The sequence below is a fragment of the Akebia trifoliata genome, chromosome 10 (assembly GCF_017979445.1).
Source record: "Akebia trifoliata isolate Shusen 1 chromosome 10, ASM1797944v1, whole genome shotgun sequence".
Taxonomy (NCBI): Eukaryota; Viridiplantae; Streptophyta; class Magnoliopsida; order Ranunculales; family Lardizabalaceae; genus Akebia; species Akebia trifoliata.
Genome location: NC_141384.1, coordinates 22,649,196 through 22,667,885, shown reverse-complemented (window position 1 = coordinate 22,667,885; position 18,690 = coordinate 22,649,196). Strand labels below are relative to the sequence as shown.

At 34.9% G+C, this 18,690-nt stretch overlaps 1 protein-coding gene and 2 non-coding genes across 4 annotated transcripts; all 3 read right to left on the bottom strand.

Moving 5' to 3' along the window:
• Positions 1 to 364: 364 nt before the first annotated feature.
• Positions 365 to 14,798, bottom strand: IMP4 (Ribosomal RNA processing Brix domain protein). Of its 2 annotated transcripts, none has more exons than XM_086455511.1 (10): positions 14,644 to 14,798; positions 14,336 to 14,535; positions 14,172 to 14,255; positions 13,886 to 13,995; positions 13,716 to 13,766; positions 12,093 to 12,236; positions 11,909 to 11,998; positions 9,270 to 9,376; positions 1,130 to 1,214; positions 365 to 593 (listed from the first exon to the last, which is right to left on the bottom strand). In XM_086455511.1, the coding sequence occupies exons 2-10, from the start codon at positions 14,445 to 14,447 to the stop codon at positions 495 to 497; spliced, it is 882 nt and encodes a 293-aa protein (XP_086311637.1). In that variant the 5' UTR covers positions 14,448 to 14,535; positions 14,644 to 14,798; the 3' UTR covers positions 365 to 494. The 2 variants fall into 2 exon arrangements, with proteins under 2 accessions (XP_086311637.1, XP_086311638.1); XM_086455512.1 differs by having other exon boundaries at positions 14,336 to 14,528; positions 14,644 to 14,784.
• LOC147393305 (small nucleolar RNA snoR103) lies at positions 5,838 to 5,943 on the bottom strand. Its single transcript, XR_015182475.1, has one exon. It is a non-coding gene; the product is annotated as a small nucleolar RNA snoR103 (small nucleolar RNA).
• On the bottom strand, positions 6,158 to 6,263 carry LOC147393304 (small nucleolar RNA snoR103). The gene has a single exon (XR_015182474.1). It is a non-coding gene; the product is annotated as a small nucleolar RNA snoR103 (small nucleolar RNA).
• Positions 14,799 to 18,690: the final 3,892 nt, after the last annotated feature.

Genomic DNA, 18,690 nt, shown 5'->3' with positions numbered 1-18,690 from the left:
AATTTGACGGGGTTTGACTCTAGATTGTGAATCTGCAATCAACATCTCAGACCCTCCTTTGACTGCACAACTTGTCGAAGCATTTGGTCATACCTCACATTGAGAGCTGCTAATTGTTGCAAAATAGCTTTAATTGTTTGATTTGTTCACTGGTGGGAGCTTTCAATGTGTCTACATTGGCCTCAGGTTCTGTGCAACTCAAGCTACCTCCCTTTCCACGAGGGACTTTAATACCAAATTGATAGGTACCTCTTGCAATTGACCAGTCTCCCTTTCGAGGAATGGGTGATGAGTGAAAGAAGATAACTGAACAACTAAGCAAATACAATAACTGACTAAGCCACTAACAACACACACTGAATCATTGTGTCAAGAAACCAACAATAATCATTAATTTAACTATGACGAAATCATATCCTCACAAAATATATAAAATTAACTTCAAAAATGTGATTTTCAATGTCAAAAGCTTTAAATTACTGAGATTGGGTCAATCAATCTCCAAGAACTTTCTGTTTCTTGGAAGTGTTCATGTACGGCCGGATAACCCACTCATTTTGGGCTTCACTCTGATCCACAGTTCCTAATTTAATCTGCAAAAGCAATAGTAGAACTCAGAAACCATATGAGCACAAAACATTTATTTTTCCTCTTTTACATAAAACAAATAATCCTATTTGAAGGAATTTGCATTGGAGAATCAACATCTGAAGCATTAAAAAAATTACCCACTGAGAAGAAAATACAACCAGTAAAAAGGAGCAACTTATGAACTTATCAAAATAAGGTTTATGAACTTCCAATGGTCCTCCCTGCCCTTAGCCTAATAGAGATTATTATAATACTTCAACAGATAACATCATTATAATTACCTCAAGAATAATGTAGTGGACACCTATTGTCACTGAAACTTGGCATCTATGTGGCTATGGCACATACCCAATTAACAATGCTAGCAACAAGCTAACAACTAACATAAGAAAATATACCCGTATCTACAGGAATCAATTTGTTCTAAAGATCTTTTGGACCAAAAAACTATTACCAAGGGCAGAGAAGTAACATAGTAGATGAGAAAGTACCAGGAAACAAAAGACACGTCAATCAAGCTAAACAGCCAGATAATCACCTGATAAAGACGTAATTCGAAACGTGGACCGACTTCCTTCAGTTCAATTGATTTAGGACCCCCGTGTTTCTCATATACATGATGCCTGTATGCTCAAGAAATGTTAAAACTGAAGCAAGGCAAACAGTTATACTGCACCAAATCAAACAAATATGTACACCAAAGTCAAAGCAATCAAGAAAAAAATAAAATCATGGTACAATACAACAGTTTGGATTCTATATTTAACAGTCAGATTTTAATGCTACTGCCGCCAAAATGGAAGTAGGAAGGCAGAAAGTAGAAATGAAGATGCCTTTGATGAGAAGTTAGGGAAGTTACACACAGTAATAATATCACCAAAACAAAAAGCAACTAGATTCTTTTGCAGGGCACCACATCAATTAAATACATGTTACCCTTTCTTAACATTTCCATAATCTAGGGTTCAGTGTGAAGTCCATGGAAATTTAGCATTTAGTAAAGAAAGAAGGGAGAATGGATCTCGGATTTTCTACCTATTATCACATGTAGGATGATAAGAGGTAACAACTCCTGATTGTCCATAAAAAGGAAAAGTATTATTTGGCGAATATGTTAAATTCTACATCTTTCATTTTTAAACCAGAAATAATATATAAAATGGAATATGCTTTGAGTGCAATTTAATCAACTCATTCAATTCTGAATAAGTAAAATCAAGTTATAATATTTTTCTTAATAAGTTAAAAAACTTATAGATAAAAAGAGAAAGAACTAGAAAAGATTTATTGAACACCAAGGTGATTGAGGTAACCTAGCTTGGAGGAGTAAAATAGTAGAAGGCCTACCAATGTGGTCAGTGTATTGATCTCCCCCGTGGATTCCAAATATTGTTGCACATACAAGGCATGGACATGTGCATGTCAAAGAGTAGCAGGAAAGTGACTCCATCTTCCCACCTAAAATAGGTAGATGATTCTTTGAGGAGTTGTACTGGCTGGATGGGAAAAGGAATGAATGTCATGGAGGGAGAGGCCCATTAGAGGGAGAATGAGGTTAAGAGGAGCTCCGCTTTTGTAAAGAAAATTAGTCCACTTTCTTTGTGCACTAGGGCCCCTTATCTAAAGGCTAGATGAGTGGTAAAAGACTAAAATGTGCATCTCTCATCCAGCAACTCAGAAGAGTTGATGCCTTCTAGATGAAACGGGTCGAATGTGTTGTAATATGGATCATGGTTATCTCTTGGCCTACAAACTTACATCCACTTTGTCATCCCACACCAGCTACCATAGATCCAATCTCTTGGTCCCTGCAGAGAGGAAAAATAATTTTTTTGTTTTGGATCTTCCAAATCATTCCCGCAGGAGATCCAGACCGATTTTTTTCTGATCCTTCGATAAAAAGATTCATTCTCTTCATAAAAAATAGGAGGTAGAACCAATAAAGATTTCTTTTTCGATTCATCCCTGGAGTTGAATACCTCATTCAAGAATTTTTTTTGATCCAATCCGTAGGAATCAATAGAAAAGGAAAATCCCTTATGATACACCAGATCCGGCTCGGTTATTGATAGAGTGAATGGATCTGCCATTTCGTGAAATCTCTCTTCTGATTCAAAATCGTGGTGTAACGTGTATCCCCCCCTGTTCCGGTCATGGAATAGATGAAATAAATCAAAAAATGGATTTTGGTTCAAGAATGAAATCTTATTGGAACTGTCCATATCCGGTTCATCCTTCGGAACCATATCACATCCCGGATCTGATGAAATAGGATGAATTGAGACGGTATTTTGTAAATACGTAATTATCTTGAATATATCAACCCTTTCTTTATTTTCCGATCGCCTGGAAGGGACAAAAGAAACATCTTGTTGTTTCTTCACCAATTTCTGATCTCTAGTGGACCTCTCAGTAGGATTCGAACCCAGATGAAGTTCTGACCATCTGTCTGAGAAAAAAAAATGAATTGATCTTGTAGGATTCCCAAGAAATTCTTCGATTTCTTCCGGAAGCAGATGATTATTCATCTGCTTCTCACGTTCCGTGAATAGCCGGGACATTGAGGAATATCCGGAAAGGCATTTCGGGAATCGGTCTGATTCTATCTCTGTTCGTTCCATTTGAAGAAAGGAAGGATCCCAAAGAATCGATCTTTCTTTTAGTTGTTGAATCTCTCTTTGATTTATCAATGTGTGATATTCCGAATCTTCATTACTAATGGAATCGAAATGATCTCTGGATTGATCAGAAGATCCTTTCAATTGGCTAGAATCCGTTACTTGAACGAAAATAGATCTTGTGGAATCATATTGCATATTTGACGATACATTCCGTACCTTGCTAAAAAACCGATCCTTGTTTACCAACCACACATTGTCTAACCAAATCCAATTCTCTCTCGATACGTTCCTAAAAAAATCCGATTCGTGCGGATTCTTCCCCCAACTAACGAAGAGATCTTGGCGGAATTGCCACATATGAAATTGAGCACAATTTTGCAAAGAAATACCGCACGTGTTTCTCGCGAAGAGATGGGAAACATGCTCAATATCATTTGATTGAATAGTTGACTCAGCTCCTTGTTGTTTGAAGACATGAGATAACAAATCTAGTCTTACTAAGATTTCGAATAGCTGTCTTGAATTCCAAATTGATTATGTTTTGCTTCTTCCTCGAAGAAAAACGATCAAATAATTCCCAATCATGGTCCTTGCGGATCGGATTATTCGTATAGGATACCAAAAGAAACTCTAGATATTTGATATCTTTTTTTTTTTTATAAGTATAATATATTGAAAAAGAGAGAATAGCAAAGTACAAGGAGGCCGAGGGAGCCTCTCAAAGAACAACAAAACAAAGAAAAGCTAAAGCATCAATGATTACACAAAGAGTTCCATCTAAACACAAAGTCATTAAAAATAGTTCCCTTGAACTCTATATGTTGTTTTGACCAAAGGTATAACAAGCCCAAGATCTCCAAGTAGCCGCCATGAGCGTTCTCATCTTACTATTGAACACCCTGTTATTTCTCTCGCTCCACAACCTCCAAGCAATAGCCGAGGGAAGAATAGCCCGAAGGAGTCTTTTTTTGGACGAGAAAGCATTAATGGGCCAACTTCTACCAATGAGGAGAACTTACTAGGAAAGACCCATTGAATACGGAAAATACCAAGGAAAGTTGATCAAATATGATGAGAAAGGAGAGGTGAATTAAAATATGGCCGATAGATTCCCCATCCTTCTGACAAAGGGGACAACAATTAGGAGTGATCCAACCCCGAGTAATCAATTTGTCCATCGTAAGAATTTTCCCAAGGAAAGCCAACCAAACAAATAAGAAGATTTTATAGGGAACTGAGATGATATCTTTCTCTTTGAATGAGATCTCAATTCCAGCTACGGTTTCATTAGATATCTTACAACTAGAATCCCTCTTTTTTCCGATCCGGTTCCTCCACCACCGCGAACCCCAGTTAGATTCAGGCATGATACACTTTTTAGTTATTGGGAGAACCCAAGTACTCTCTTTCGGATCCATGAAACAACTCTCAGAGATCTTTTTCCCTTTTGGAAGATACAGGAGCGAAACAATCAACCTATTGATATTGGAAGACCCAAAAGATTCTTCCAATGTATCATTTCTGGGTCCAATGGAATTCATAGGTATAGGAAGAAGCCCCATCAAATAGAGATTTTTTCTTTCGACCATATTTCGATTGTTAATACGATATATAAGGACCGCTATAACTGCTTAGAATCAAGATTCCCACACCGGCTACCTCACCCCGTAGTGAATCCGCATGTGCTACACTCATAGTGAATCCACATGGCATATATATTCATTAAATTAGCCTACCCACACAATGGAAAACCGTCAAGCCTTCTCATCAAGCATAGACTCTCTTTCAGCAATAGACTTGTGAAGAGTCAGATGACCTTTGCAAAGGAGAGAAGGTAGTATGATATCTTGAAGCATAGCAAATTCTTGGAGCAACCAACAACATCATTCATATGATGGTCATTTGCTAATACGGTTATCTCATCAAGGTTTGAATGGATCGCACTTGGCCAATTCATTGGGGGGTAATGAACCATAAGAAAATTGTGCACCTATCCAAAGAAGTAGTTGAGGTAAAGACACGTTTCCTATTGTTCTTTGTGTTGCTAGTTATGGGAAATTTATATCTTGTGTCTCGTATACCTGCTTTAAGTACACTTGTGCAGCTAGTGGTTTCTTCTCTAAGTCATTGTTCCATTAAATTTTAAATGGATACCAGGTGCCTCAAGTAGTCTTGAAGTTCAAAACTTCCATTGATAATCTGGTATCATGTCCTACAGTTGTTTAATTTCTATTGAGTTTGTCCAAATGATTGTTTACTCTTTTTCAAGAGCTAGAATTCAAATCTGTTCTTTGGAAGGAGAAAACTCTTTGGACTCTTCTCCCTTTCACAATTTGCTGGGGGACGTGGTTGGAAAGGAACAGGAGGATTTTTGGAGGTTCTTGGTGGGTTGTTTTATTAGTGTAAGGTGGATGTGGCATTTAAAAGAGTCTTTTTCAAGGAGTTTGTTTTCAAATGGGATGCTTTGTGCCCCCTGTAACATTTTTTTATATTTGTTTTGTGTTGTCTTTGTATTGTATTTGGGTGGTAGGTCATCCCGACCCCTTTTTCTTCTTTATTAATAAAATTTTAGATACTTATGAATAAAAAAAATACTTTCATCAATAATCATCTCTAGTTGTGTCTCCATTTATGTGGGTCCTTTATGGGCACTGTAGTACTCACCCAATGCCCACCTAAAGCCAACGAAATCACTATCTGTCCATATTTACGGCAGGTACACATATCAAGTGCCCCACCAAGAATTAGGACATTCTCCCTCATAATTTTACATCCCATTTTGATGTCATATTTGCATTAGAAATGGAAAGGAATACTTTTCTAGCTTTCCCATGCACCAACAACAAAAGAAATAACAGGAAAAAAAATAATATATATATATATATATATATATATATATATATATATATATATATATATATATATATATGTGTGTGTGTGTGTGTGTGTGTGTGTGGGTCCTTTATGGGCATTGTAGTACTCACCCAATGCCCACCTAAAGCCAACAAAATCACTATCTGTCCATATTTACGGCAGGTACACATATCAAGTGCCCCACCGAGAATTAGGACATTCTCCCTCATAACTTTACATTCCGTTTTGATGTCATATTTGCATTAGAAATGGAAAGGAATACTTTTCTAGCTTTTCCATGCACCAACAACAGAAGAAATAACAGGAAAAAATTAAAATTAAATAAATAAATAAATATATTTATTTATATAAGGGGACGGATCATGGGACATAAGTAAAAATATATGTAAAAACAATATAACAATCATTTTTCAAAATGATTGAGCTGATTTTTTGTGAGGATGACATCTATGATGAAAAGATCATCCAAAAAAAATCAGCCCAATCTGAAACTTCTAACCCCATCAAAAGTGATTTAGAATGTTGATCATCGGTTTTTTACCAATAATTTGTAAACCACTCTTGATGGATTTAGAAGTTTCAGATTCGGCTGATTTTTTGTGAGGGTGATCTCATCATAAAGATCATCCTCACAAAAAATCAGCTCAATCCAAAACTTCTAACCCATAATTTGAAAAATCATTGTTTTTACATATGTTTCTACTTATGTACCATGATCCGCCTATATATATTTCTAGTGCAGACATGCCAATCCAAGTTACTTCTTCTTCATTCTAAATCAGAATTTTCAATCGCCATCCAATCTTACAGTCCAAAAACTACAGAGAATAAAACTAAAAGAATTTCCTTAGCACATTGAAGTAAACATCAAAGTCATTGGAAAAAAAAAACTACAAGTCTTAATAGACCTACATTCTGAATATGTGGGTATTATACACAATTCACGTGGTTTAAATTATATCTTAGGGGTTGGCTTATGCCTTTTTATGTGATTCTTCTTCCAAAAAGGGAAAAATGGTTGCAGCTTGTTCATATGGTACAAGGAGACGAGGACTCCTAAAACAAGTATAAAGGAAGGACAAAAGAAATCTAAAGGCAAAAGAAGAGAGATTGAGGAACTTTGAAATAATATTATAGACCTATGCAAGAAATTAAAATAAAAAATTTGATGTATAGAAAATAATATGCATGTTTAAATTTTGATACAATTATTTGTATTTGTAAACTTGATATCCCATCTCATCTCAGATCCCATGGAGTACGTGATGACTCAAACAAGTCATCTCTGTCTTGGATGAGACAACCCGATTACAACGACGGAAAATTACAACAACAAAAAAAGGGTCAAAAGTCTTAGTTAATTATTAAAAAAATAGTTTTTTTTTTTAAATTACCAAAAACAACTTAAATCGTTGGACAATCCAACTTTTTATGTATTTTATGAATTTGAATGACGAAGATGACCTAAAAGCCTTAATAGTAAAGGGACGATATCAGTATTTTAGTGAGTTGTTTTTGGTAATTTTTAAAAAATTGTTATTTTTTTTTTAATTAAATAAGATAATTTTTTGTCACGACCTCACCAGTGCGCCACTAGCTAGACGTGGAAAGGGATGCGGAGACCGAGGGGTCGAATTGGAGTCGTCACATAGTAAGGTGGAATGGCAAGGAGGAGTGCGATTAGTCCCACATCGGACAAGAGAACGTTCAAATCCTGGTCTATAAGGACAAACCAAACCCTACGTAAAGTCATGTAGAATTCGGCCCAAAACAGACAATATTATACTATTGTGGGTCTGGGGCATTACAAATGATATCAAAGCCGAAGATGGCACTTCTTGTTTGGTGGGGAGATCGTCATGGCCTCACCAGTATGCCATTGGCTGGACGTGAAAAGGATTGCAAAGACCGAGGGGTCAAAGTGCAGCCGTCACATGGCAAGACGAAATAATAGGGGGGAGTGCGATTAGTCCAACATCAGACAAGAGAATATTTAGATCTGGGTGTATAAGGACAAACCAAAACCTATGTAGTACAATGTGTTTTAAAGTCGTGCAAGCTTCAGCCTAAAACGAACAATATTATACTATCGTATGCCTGGGGTGTTACATTTTCCCTTAGAACAAGGTGATTATTTTTTTCAATAATTTGGAAAAAAATATATATATGAAGAAAACTAATCTACTTGCTCCTCAATAGAAAATAAAGTGGTCTTTACGAGTTAAATATCCTTCAAGCAGATTGGGCAATATGCCATCGCATATTTGTCAGATAGCAAATTTTTTTATATGCGATGGTAACATATGCGATTTTTGTTTTTGAAATAGCATATGTGACCACATTTGACAACATTGCTCTCTTCCTATATATCAAACAATACCAAATAAAATGTATGTGGGGCCCATTACATAAGAAGCGCCCACCACGAATGCCCTAGGGGCTGCTGTTGTCGCACAAAACAAACACAGCCCTAGGGGCTGCTATGGCACAAAACAGGAGCTCCTAACATATATTATAAGTGATAGAGTAGTTAGTTTCAGGAAAGATCAAGAACATTTTTTTTTTCAAATCTTGGGTGAAAAAAGGAAGAGTTAGCCAAGATTTTCAGAATCTCGGCCGAGATACTCAAATCTTGGATGAGTCAATGTGATGATCAATTCACCTTGACGATCTCGCTCAGAAGATTTCGAGACCGAGATAACTCGACTGAGGTGTCTCAAATCTCAGACGAGTTTAAAACTATGGACATAATTGAGCTCCTGAGCCAAATGTATGCCAAGAATGCTACCGTGGTTCATGCAGCACCTAGAATATCTTCACATGACAAAACACAGAAGCAATCAACAAGAAGTTTAAGTATTTTATAACTGTCAAATTTGAAAATCCAACAGCTACACATTGGAATGGATGACTCCATTAAAATTACATGCAAGAACAATGTAGCACATTTGTTATGATGAAATGCATCCTGGAATAATTTTATGTATGGTTGGTGATGCAAGCATGAATTCCATTACTGAACTGGATAAACATTAAAATAGGGTTCATTCTAACTATAAACAGAGAGAATATTCAAATTTATTTGATAAATGAGAAAAGAATATTCCGCATTAATTAAACCGTATTCAAATCTGTAAATGACATTAACAAAAGAAAAAAAATATCACACAGCAATCAACCAACCTGAATGAGACGTAATCAGACTGGTTGGCAAATGTAATGATGCGTTTTGAATCTGGCTTGGGGACTGGAAACAGATGCTTTAAAATGTTTGCTGTCCTCTCACCCAGCTGTCATCAATCAACACAAAATGGATTACAGCGTATAATAATCGTGTAAATATACAGTAATAGAGATACGCGTGAAATATCAAGTTAACAACATAATTCCATCAGGGGAGTCAATGCCTTAAGACCGTAACAAATGCCACAGGCATGTGTTTGGTGTCAAAAGCACCCCTAAAAAGCCAATATGTCACTATGTCCACACAGTTTGTTCTACACATCGAGACATTTTATAAATACGCTTTAGTTTGTGTTACGTAAATAATTATTGAAAGAACTTAAATAAGCTGGTATATATTAAAAACATAGAAATAATATAGAATAATAGCTTAAAAATAAAATAATATAAATATTTAAAATTGTCTTGAAAAGATGTGAGAACGACATAATGAAGACAAATCCCCATAAAAATGGATGTCCTTGTCACAAGTCATAAAGCAGATGTTATGCACTGCCCCACAGTTTGAGGATTCAAGATCAAGCAATTAAAGAAATCTGTTAGAAGTTGAAACCATTAATTGGAATAAGAAATGAACTCCATGAATGATGTGAATCCAAAAAGCGAAGCTATACAACTTCAATAAAACACACAACCCCTTAAAAAGTAAAGACAAAAAAGCTCTGCCCCACTCCACTACCGTCATTGGCTTCTATCTTTTTACTCTAGATAAACTCATTTTAAATGTCATAATCATCAAAGACTTACTCCAGAAATTTGAGGTCAGCTGGTTCCCTATTGTAAATATTTGTATATTAATTATATTAGGGTGGGGCTCTGGTAACTCATGAAGAACGACACTCGAGAAAACACATGATCTCAACCATGTAAACATGAAATCCAACGGTCAAAAATTTTAAGTATCCAAATAACACAAATCTCGAGGATGCTTTTTCAATGATATATCCCAATCGTTAGATTTTATGTTTACATGGTTGGGATCGTGTGTTTTTTCCATGAGTCAGCGGATCCCAATCCATTATATTATTGGACTAGAGTTCACCCATGACTACAACACAAGCATCCTCTCTGGGGTTAAGGGAGTAAAAGCGGAAAAATAATATAGTTGGAGGGGTATTTGAGGTTAAGAGAGTAAAAGAGGAAAAATAATAAAAGTTGGAAGGGTATTATTAAGAAAGGGGAAGAAGAGGAAAACCAATAAAATGGGTTAAAGGCGTAAAAGAGGAAAGATAGAAAAGTTAGAGGAGTATGATTGAAAAAGGGATAAAAGAGGAAAGATAGTAAAATTGAAAGGATATTATTAAAAACAGGGGGGAGGAGACGAAATACAATAAAGTTGAAGCGGTAAAAGAGGAAAATAATAGTGTTTGAAAAAGAGGGTAAAAGTGGAACGATAGTCAAATTGAAGGGATATTATTGAAAAGTTGGGGAGAAGGAGAGGAAAGACAACAAACTTGAAGGGGTGAAAAGGAAATGCAATAAAGTGAGTAAGGTGGACCTCACTCAAGAACTTAGTTGAAGGGGACGTTTATCCCCCATAATTGTCGCTAGAGTGGGCCCTACACTCGTGTTTTATCATATATGGATAACTCTATCACATACAGTTTTTTTCTATTTTACCTTTTATATATTTCTTCCTTTACTTAATTTTATCTAGGATACCCTTAAATACTACTAATATATTATTATTTGACACATGTCTAAGGATGTATTTCGAGCTAATCAAAAGAATCGTATCAAACACCTTGTATCTATATTGTAGTTGAAGTAATTAGCATGAAGTAAGGTTCAAAGAATTGTTTTGTTTCTGCACCTCGTAAGCTGACAAACAAAAATGTCGTGGTTTAGAAAGAAGAAGGCATATTTAAAAATGACCTCATGTTCTGATAAGATTAAACCATTTTTTTTTCTTTTTATCGATAAATAAGATTAAATCATTATCAACACTTAATTATGCTAACAACGAGTTGCTTACTATCTATGTTATAAAAAAGACAATAGAAGGGTGTTCCATGGAGAGAAGAGACTATCCAAGAGGTCATTCTGGATATTTTGGGCTGGCTTTTTCATTGGAGCAGATTAAGCAAGGATTTTGAAGGGGTTTTCTTTGAGGATTTTGTTTTTAAAGGGATGATCTTTTCCATGTGCAGTAAAGTCTTTGGGCTAGTTGTTTTTTTATTGTTTTTTGTCTATCTCCTTTTCTTTTCTTTATCTTCTTGTACTATGGGCCACCTTGGCCACTTTTCCTTCAATAAAATTTACACTTATCATAAAAAATAAAAGACAATAGTATTACAAAAACAAGATAATAAACCATTTTATACTTAAGGTTTCGGAACAAGGGGATAGACACCCGAAGGTAAAGCCCAGTACCTTACTGTAACAAGATGTCTTGGCTGAGACAGACCTAGATTTAGAAGTTAGAACCATGACATGAACTATGCAAGTCACCTTCATGCACAGATAAGAAACTTTCCAAACTACCTAATACCCTAATACCCTACTAGAATGACTGTCAAGTATAAAGCATAAGAATTGAACCTTTTCTTTCCAATCAATAGACAAAGAATAACATTTACCTTGCTAGTGAAATTGTTAAGAATTAAATGGGGATAAGCCTCAGACATTGTTCCCACAGAATTCTTGTCTTTAATGTCATGTCTTGTGACCTGCGAATTAATAATAGATCAGAATCTCCAATACCGAACAAGATAATGCCAAAAAGAAGTCAAAACAAAAACAAGAGAGGTTCAGATTGCACACCACATTGAGTAACCCAAAGTATGCAGTTGGACCGAATGGCAAATGGCAAATAATTAAACCATCTGGCTGACCACGATGCTCATGCACCAGCACAACATCTGTAAAATCATGAGCCCGGCAAGTTTCAATAATCTCAGAGATAACCTGCAAATGAGCAAATCAGCACCATTCATAGTTTTTCTCCCCTAGCTACATTGTGTAAAATACTCAAGGGAACAAGCTGACGTGGAAAAATATCCAACAATTTGATGTAACATGTTGGTACATTCAATTCATTTACAAAGGGTACAACATATGCAGAAAACTAATCTCATGCTTGCTTGAACCTATTTATTTCATACTAACATTCCATCTGCCAATCCATTAAATTTTCATTAAAATGTTACTTTGTCTTGGATTCAACAAGATTTATAAATGATAGGATATCATGAAAAGAATCCTTATTTTAAAACCCACGCTGCATCATATCCTTAGCAATTGGGTTGTATCAGGGCATGACTGTCTAACCAACTCTATGACTTGTAACATGGTCCACCACATGGTTTCCTTCCCCAATGATATGACACATGTTTCAAAACTCTAGTTGACTCATTATTACTCTTTGACTTTCTATTTCATCCAAAGTTGTCAGGAAATGCGCTAGAAGGTATGGACTTGTTAAATAGTCCACCACCCATTTAGCTCCTTCATGCCTACTATAACGAGTAATTTCAGTTTTCTACTGGCAGCTTCAACTATAACCCCAGCTCTATTTATTGGTCGGAGCAAGATCATAGTGTCCTTCTCTAATGACATGAGATGCATATTCATATAACTCATACTTGACTAAGAATTGGTTTGATTTTTTCTATTTCAACAACACTTTCTATGAAATGTTTTTCCTATTAGAACCAGTGATTCCAGGGAAAAGCATATTGGAAGTGGCGTGGTCTGGTTTCCCAGAAGTTAGGAAAGAAAAAAGTCTAGGAAATGCTGGGTGAAACACATGCTCCTCTATCATTTCCCCAGAACTTCATGTTTTCATAATGTCATACATATCTCATTTCCTTCATCAGTTAAAAAAAATTGGGCCAGTTTCGCAGTTGATTTTCCTATGTTCTTTTCCCAGTTGTTTCCCTCTCTAGTGAAAATGGTTTCAACTCAAGCAACTAATAAGAAATCTACTGATTTTATGAAATAGCACAAAATACATCAGCCAATTTTCATAAAATTGACTTACTACTTAGGCTGCCTCTTTCAGACTAAGACCTCAAAGTAATAACAAAATTATGGAGCTTGGACTCCATTTTGTGGCTTTGGACACAGTGGCATGCAGGAATGCGATTCATTTAGTCAACCCTAAATCTTTGTGATAAGGCTTTGTTGTTGGATTCCAATCCTAGATTTTGAACACACAAATCAGCTAACTTCTCAAACAACATACAAATCAGCTTGAACACTTATCCAAGTACCAGTTGTTTTTCTTTAAAAAAAAAAATTATCAGTTAGCATTCAGTCAAGATGTCTTTTTTTGATCGGTAGCGAAGATGTCATCTAGTGATTCATCATACCTAAAACTTGTATCCACAAAAAAAAAAAAAAAATTAACAAAAAACTCAGACCGAAAAGATGACTAAGACTAACCTGGCCACCACGATTCATCCGTTGTGCATTAGGAAAGACAATCTTTAGTTCCTGAGATGAATAACAATAATATCTCAATTACAATCAAAGCTCAAAACCAAAAGTAGAAACCCATGCAGAAGAATTCAATAAAGCCAACAGAATTGACAAAGGGGTGTTAGATTATCAACCTTCACAAACTGAGTAAGAGGATTGCTTGGATTTCGAGATGTGGTTATCAAAATTTTAGGATCCCTTTCCGAGGCATTTGCATACTCATCATCGATGTGATTCCTCGGTACTAAATCCAAACAGAGCAACAATAAGTTAATAACACCATATCATCCATTATGCCAATCAAATGTGTACTTATGTGAGTGTAAATTTGATTAGAAGACACTACTACTAGGCAATGATTGGTAAAAAGTTTCAATTTTTTTTTTCTTTTTGTGTGTGGAATCCCAGAATAAAACTGACCCGCGGTTTGTTCGTCTTCGAGATCAATTTCTTGACGCAAGGCTGCCTCTTCGTTTCTGAGTTCTGTGGGAATTGGTTTTCCCTCTGAAAAGACAAAATCCAGATAAACGTGTAAATGAAATCTGTGAGAAAGTAAACAAATTTGAGAATTTTTGTTTTTTAACCTTCCAAAGCTTCTTTGATTTTTCGCTTCTTCTCATAGAGTAAACGCTCCTTCCCTTCCAAGCTTTTCCTGTAAAGGTATTCTCTCCTTAGTCTTACGTTTCTTCGTAACATCCTCTGAAAACCCTCTAAATCCCTTCTTTCACCAACAGCAACCCTAACTTCCTTCCACTCCAGCACCAAAACCAACACCAACTATCACCTTGGAACCAAATTAAGCTAGGCTTTAGCCATAAATTGTTTGATAAAATGACTGAAAGAGATTTACATTCATTATTTGTCGGTATTTAAAGAGAGAGAGAGAGATCACCTTAGCCTCCGCCGCCGCTACAACCTTCTCTGAAGCTCTTACCCTCCTCGTTCCTAATCCTCTACTCTGGCCTTCTAAAAGCAAATACTACTTTGTATTTTCGGTCCGTACCAAAAGAAGTAAAGGGTGGTTTTGACATACCCCCCCTTACATTTTGATGAATATTAGAGGTACCCACTAAAGTTTAAAATGGATGACATGACCCCTTACCTGTTGTCTAATGTCTAGGGGTGTCAATGGGTAACCAGTTACCCAGAACCGAACCGAAACCGAAATCGAAAACCCCGATTCCGATTCCCTTTTTATTAGAACCGAACTGATAGGAACCGGAACCATTAGGTTCTATCCGATGGTGCCCGTGAGTACTCAGAACCGATTTATTTTGTCATTTATTTTTACATTATACATGATTCAAGGTAATCCTATATTTTAAAATTAACATATATGATATACAATTCTTCAAATTTCATATAAACTAAATTTTTGAGTTTAAGAAGAGTCATTTCTTTTTAAAATAAAAGTCATTAAATCATCATTTTAGTAGAACAAATTATTATTAAGTTGATACTTTACAAATAATATATTATTTTTTAGAAGAATTTTTTTATTATAATGATTTTGAAATAATTTTTCTCATTCGATATTGAGAATCGGAACCGACGGGTACCCATGATTTTTTATGGTTCCGATTCTGGTTTCACTTATTTTAAAATCAGAACCGATAAAATATAAAGGTAATGGTTCCAAATATATATCATAGGAATCGAACCGGAATCGACCCATTGACACCCCTACCAATGTCCAAGGTGACTTTTACATACCCCCTACATTTTGATGAATATTAGAGATACCCACCAAATTTTAAAAATGATGGTATTGATCAATTTTGATTGTTGTCCATAATATGAGAGACCAATAGCAGATCATGTTTGGGGGGACAACTAGCTGTCAAAAGACTAAAACAACCATACAGTTAAAAAAATGAGACTTCAGTTGCCATTATAACTTTTCGAGGGACATGGGTTCTTCTCTTGATCATAGTGAGGTCCTTAAAAAATTTGGACTAGGAAAGTGTAATGACATAAAAATCTTAATATATATCTCGAGGAAAGAATTTTAAGTTTTTACGTTGATTCAAAAGTATGGATCCTTAATTTTCAATATTTAAAAAAAATTAACTTCACGAATAGATTTAGAATGGTCGAGAAACATACTTTAGCCTGTAAGCATAATTTAATCAGAAGTCAATCGAAAAAGTTACTAAATCCTCGAGTTTTGCATCAAATAATTACTAAATTAGTAAATGACACTTTAGAAATATTATTTGAGGAATCCAATCATACCATTAGATTCGTGTCGAAAAATCACTCAAAATAGAGTATAAAAATGTCCAAATCAACATTTGAAAAAAATAATTCCTGAAATGGCACGTATGTCCCAACTTAAGTTATAAATATCAGTCTCTAATTAAAAAATTATGATTTTTTTTTTATTCTCCTCTCCAAACAAAACTAAACATATTTTCCTCGTGATTGGCAACTCAGATCTACACCAAACGAGAATGATCCGAGCTTTACTGCAAGAAAGAAAGTTGTTCCTCTCATCAAAGGTTACGCGTGGACGCTAGAAACGTTGATTTTCGTCAAAGAAAATCTTTGAAATCGGTAGGAGGTAATCCTTAGACTCCGTTGAACCGTAGAGAATAACTCGAGATAGGTTATCTTCCCTTCTACCTTCTAGTTATGCAATAATTTCATAGAAAATTCATGCGATATTTAATAGATTGATTGTTTCATTACATTTATAAATATTTGAACATATTGGACCATATTTGCATGGTTATTTTTTATTTATTTTTATTTATTTATGTATTTTATGAGTAGTATAAGGTTTGGATCGATTTTGGTCCAAGTTTCGATGAAAAAACAATAATTCGAAAAAAAATAAATAAATCCAAATGTTGAGTTTAAATTTTTTTTTTGCTTTCATATAGTATGTATACTTATTTCCTACCTTTATTTCATTAAAAACATTTAAGTAATTTTCAATTACTTTATGTTCTTTAATGATATTAAGGTTTTACCTTCCATTTCGAAACGTTGGAAATGGTTTTAAAATCCAAATCTCATCGTATCAAAATGTGATTTTTGATTTAAAAAACAAAACGTAAAATTCGATGTCTTCACCTGATTTTCAAAACGTGATATCTTAAACATTCCTTTGAATTAAGTAATAAAATTTTTATGGTGTTTCTCATGTTGTCGAGGGCTTTCATGTACAAAAATCCATTTTTCAATTTCAAAAACTTTTTTTTATCGATAAGTTAAAGGCTATAAAGGGTCGCACCCTGGTTTATTAAAATCTATTAATGCTGAAAATAACAAGCATTTATATCCTCAAGAAGGATATGGTAAAGGTCTATAGGAACATTTAAAACATCTAAAATACAAAATTTCTCATACAAAACTCCTCTTTTAGCTATCCAATCAACTGTTGTATTTATCTCTCGTCAAATAAATTCTATCGTAACTGACTTGAACCACTGCATTTCTCTTCTAATATCTCTGGATATGCTAATCAATTTCCAAGGCATATTTCATTCCTTCTTAATATAATTAACAGCCAACAACGAATTTGAATTCACGATAATTTATACGTGCCCCTGCATTTTAAGATACTTTAAACCTTTGAGGATTGCTTCCAATTCTATAACGATAACAATTTCGACAATTTTGAAAAATCATTTTTTTCAACACTTAGCCAAATTTTCACAGATGTTTAGCTTTTACATCTTATGGTTTTATCGTGTTTTCTGAGTCTTTTGAATCAATCAAAGCCATCAAATGGAATTGGTTGATGCTTTATGAGTTTTGAATTACTTTAAAGGTGAAATTACTTTGATAGATATATAGGAAATTAGATAATAGATTGATCGATTTGACTAATGGATGGATAGAGAGAACGTATGTTCTCGATTGATTGATGGGACAATGCCTCCAATTTTACGTAGTGGTCATGCCACGTAAAACGTGATAGATAGATAGATGGATGGGATGGTTGATAGATGGAAATGATAGATGATTGTCACTGGAGGGCATTACCAGACCTTGTTTGTATTTCTATTAAAAGAAATGATATACTATATATAAAATAAATTATTTTATTTACTAGAAAAAATTCGTAGAAAACCCATAAAAAGTGAAGCGTTGCTGTGTATCTGAAAGCGATGAGTCAATCTAGGATAACGCTAGATGTTATATGCTCTTTGATAGTATGGGATATCTTAGAGCATATTATAGCTTATGAGATCCAGAAACTTCTCCTACTTATTTTCTAATGAACATTATATGTAAATGTGGTCTCTGTATAGTGTAGACGTAGGCGGGGTTCACATGCAATGCCTCTTAATAAGTTTCGATGTGATGGGTCTCTTGGGCTAGTTAGTGATCACTATTAGTATGTACTCGTCAAACGGTCAACCTCGCCGTTAGTTGAACTCAGTATTGAGTTCTTAGTTAACGACCAGTTTGAACTGGATAAATGGTCATCCAATTGTGATATGCTAGACCGTGTAGACACCCCATTTTTACACTCGCCTGATTAATCAACTCTTCAACCCGATCACAACGGTTCCCAATGATAGATGATTATTTCAATGCTTTATTTTGTTACCAGATATGTTTCAGAAATCCAGATAAGGTATCTCGAATTGACAAAACTTAGAAACCACGCTACGCTAGAAAAATATGACCTTAGAAACATAGAAATTATAATTTTTCAAACAAAAAGAAGCTTCACGATAAAAATCATTAAAAAATGACCAAATTACCAAAGTACTCCTAGCCTTAAAACATCCCTAGAGCCTACATTACACTTAGGAAAACTCATTCGAACAAATAAAACAACACATCAAAACTAAATACATCATTTCGCCAATTTCACAAAATTTGACAAAATTACGAAAATACCCTTCATAAAGTTCACGACCATTTCACACAAAAAATTTCATAAATAATACAAACCAACATTCCCATTGAATTCCTTATG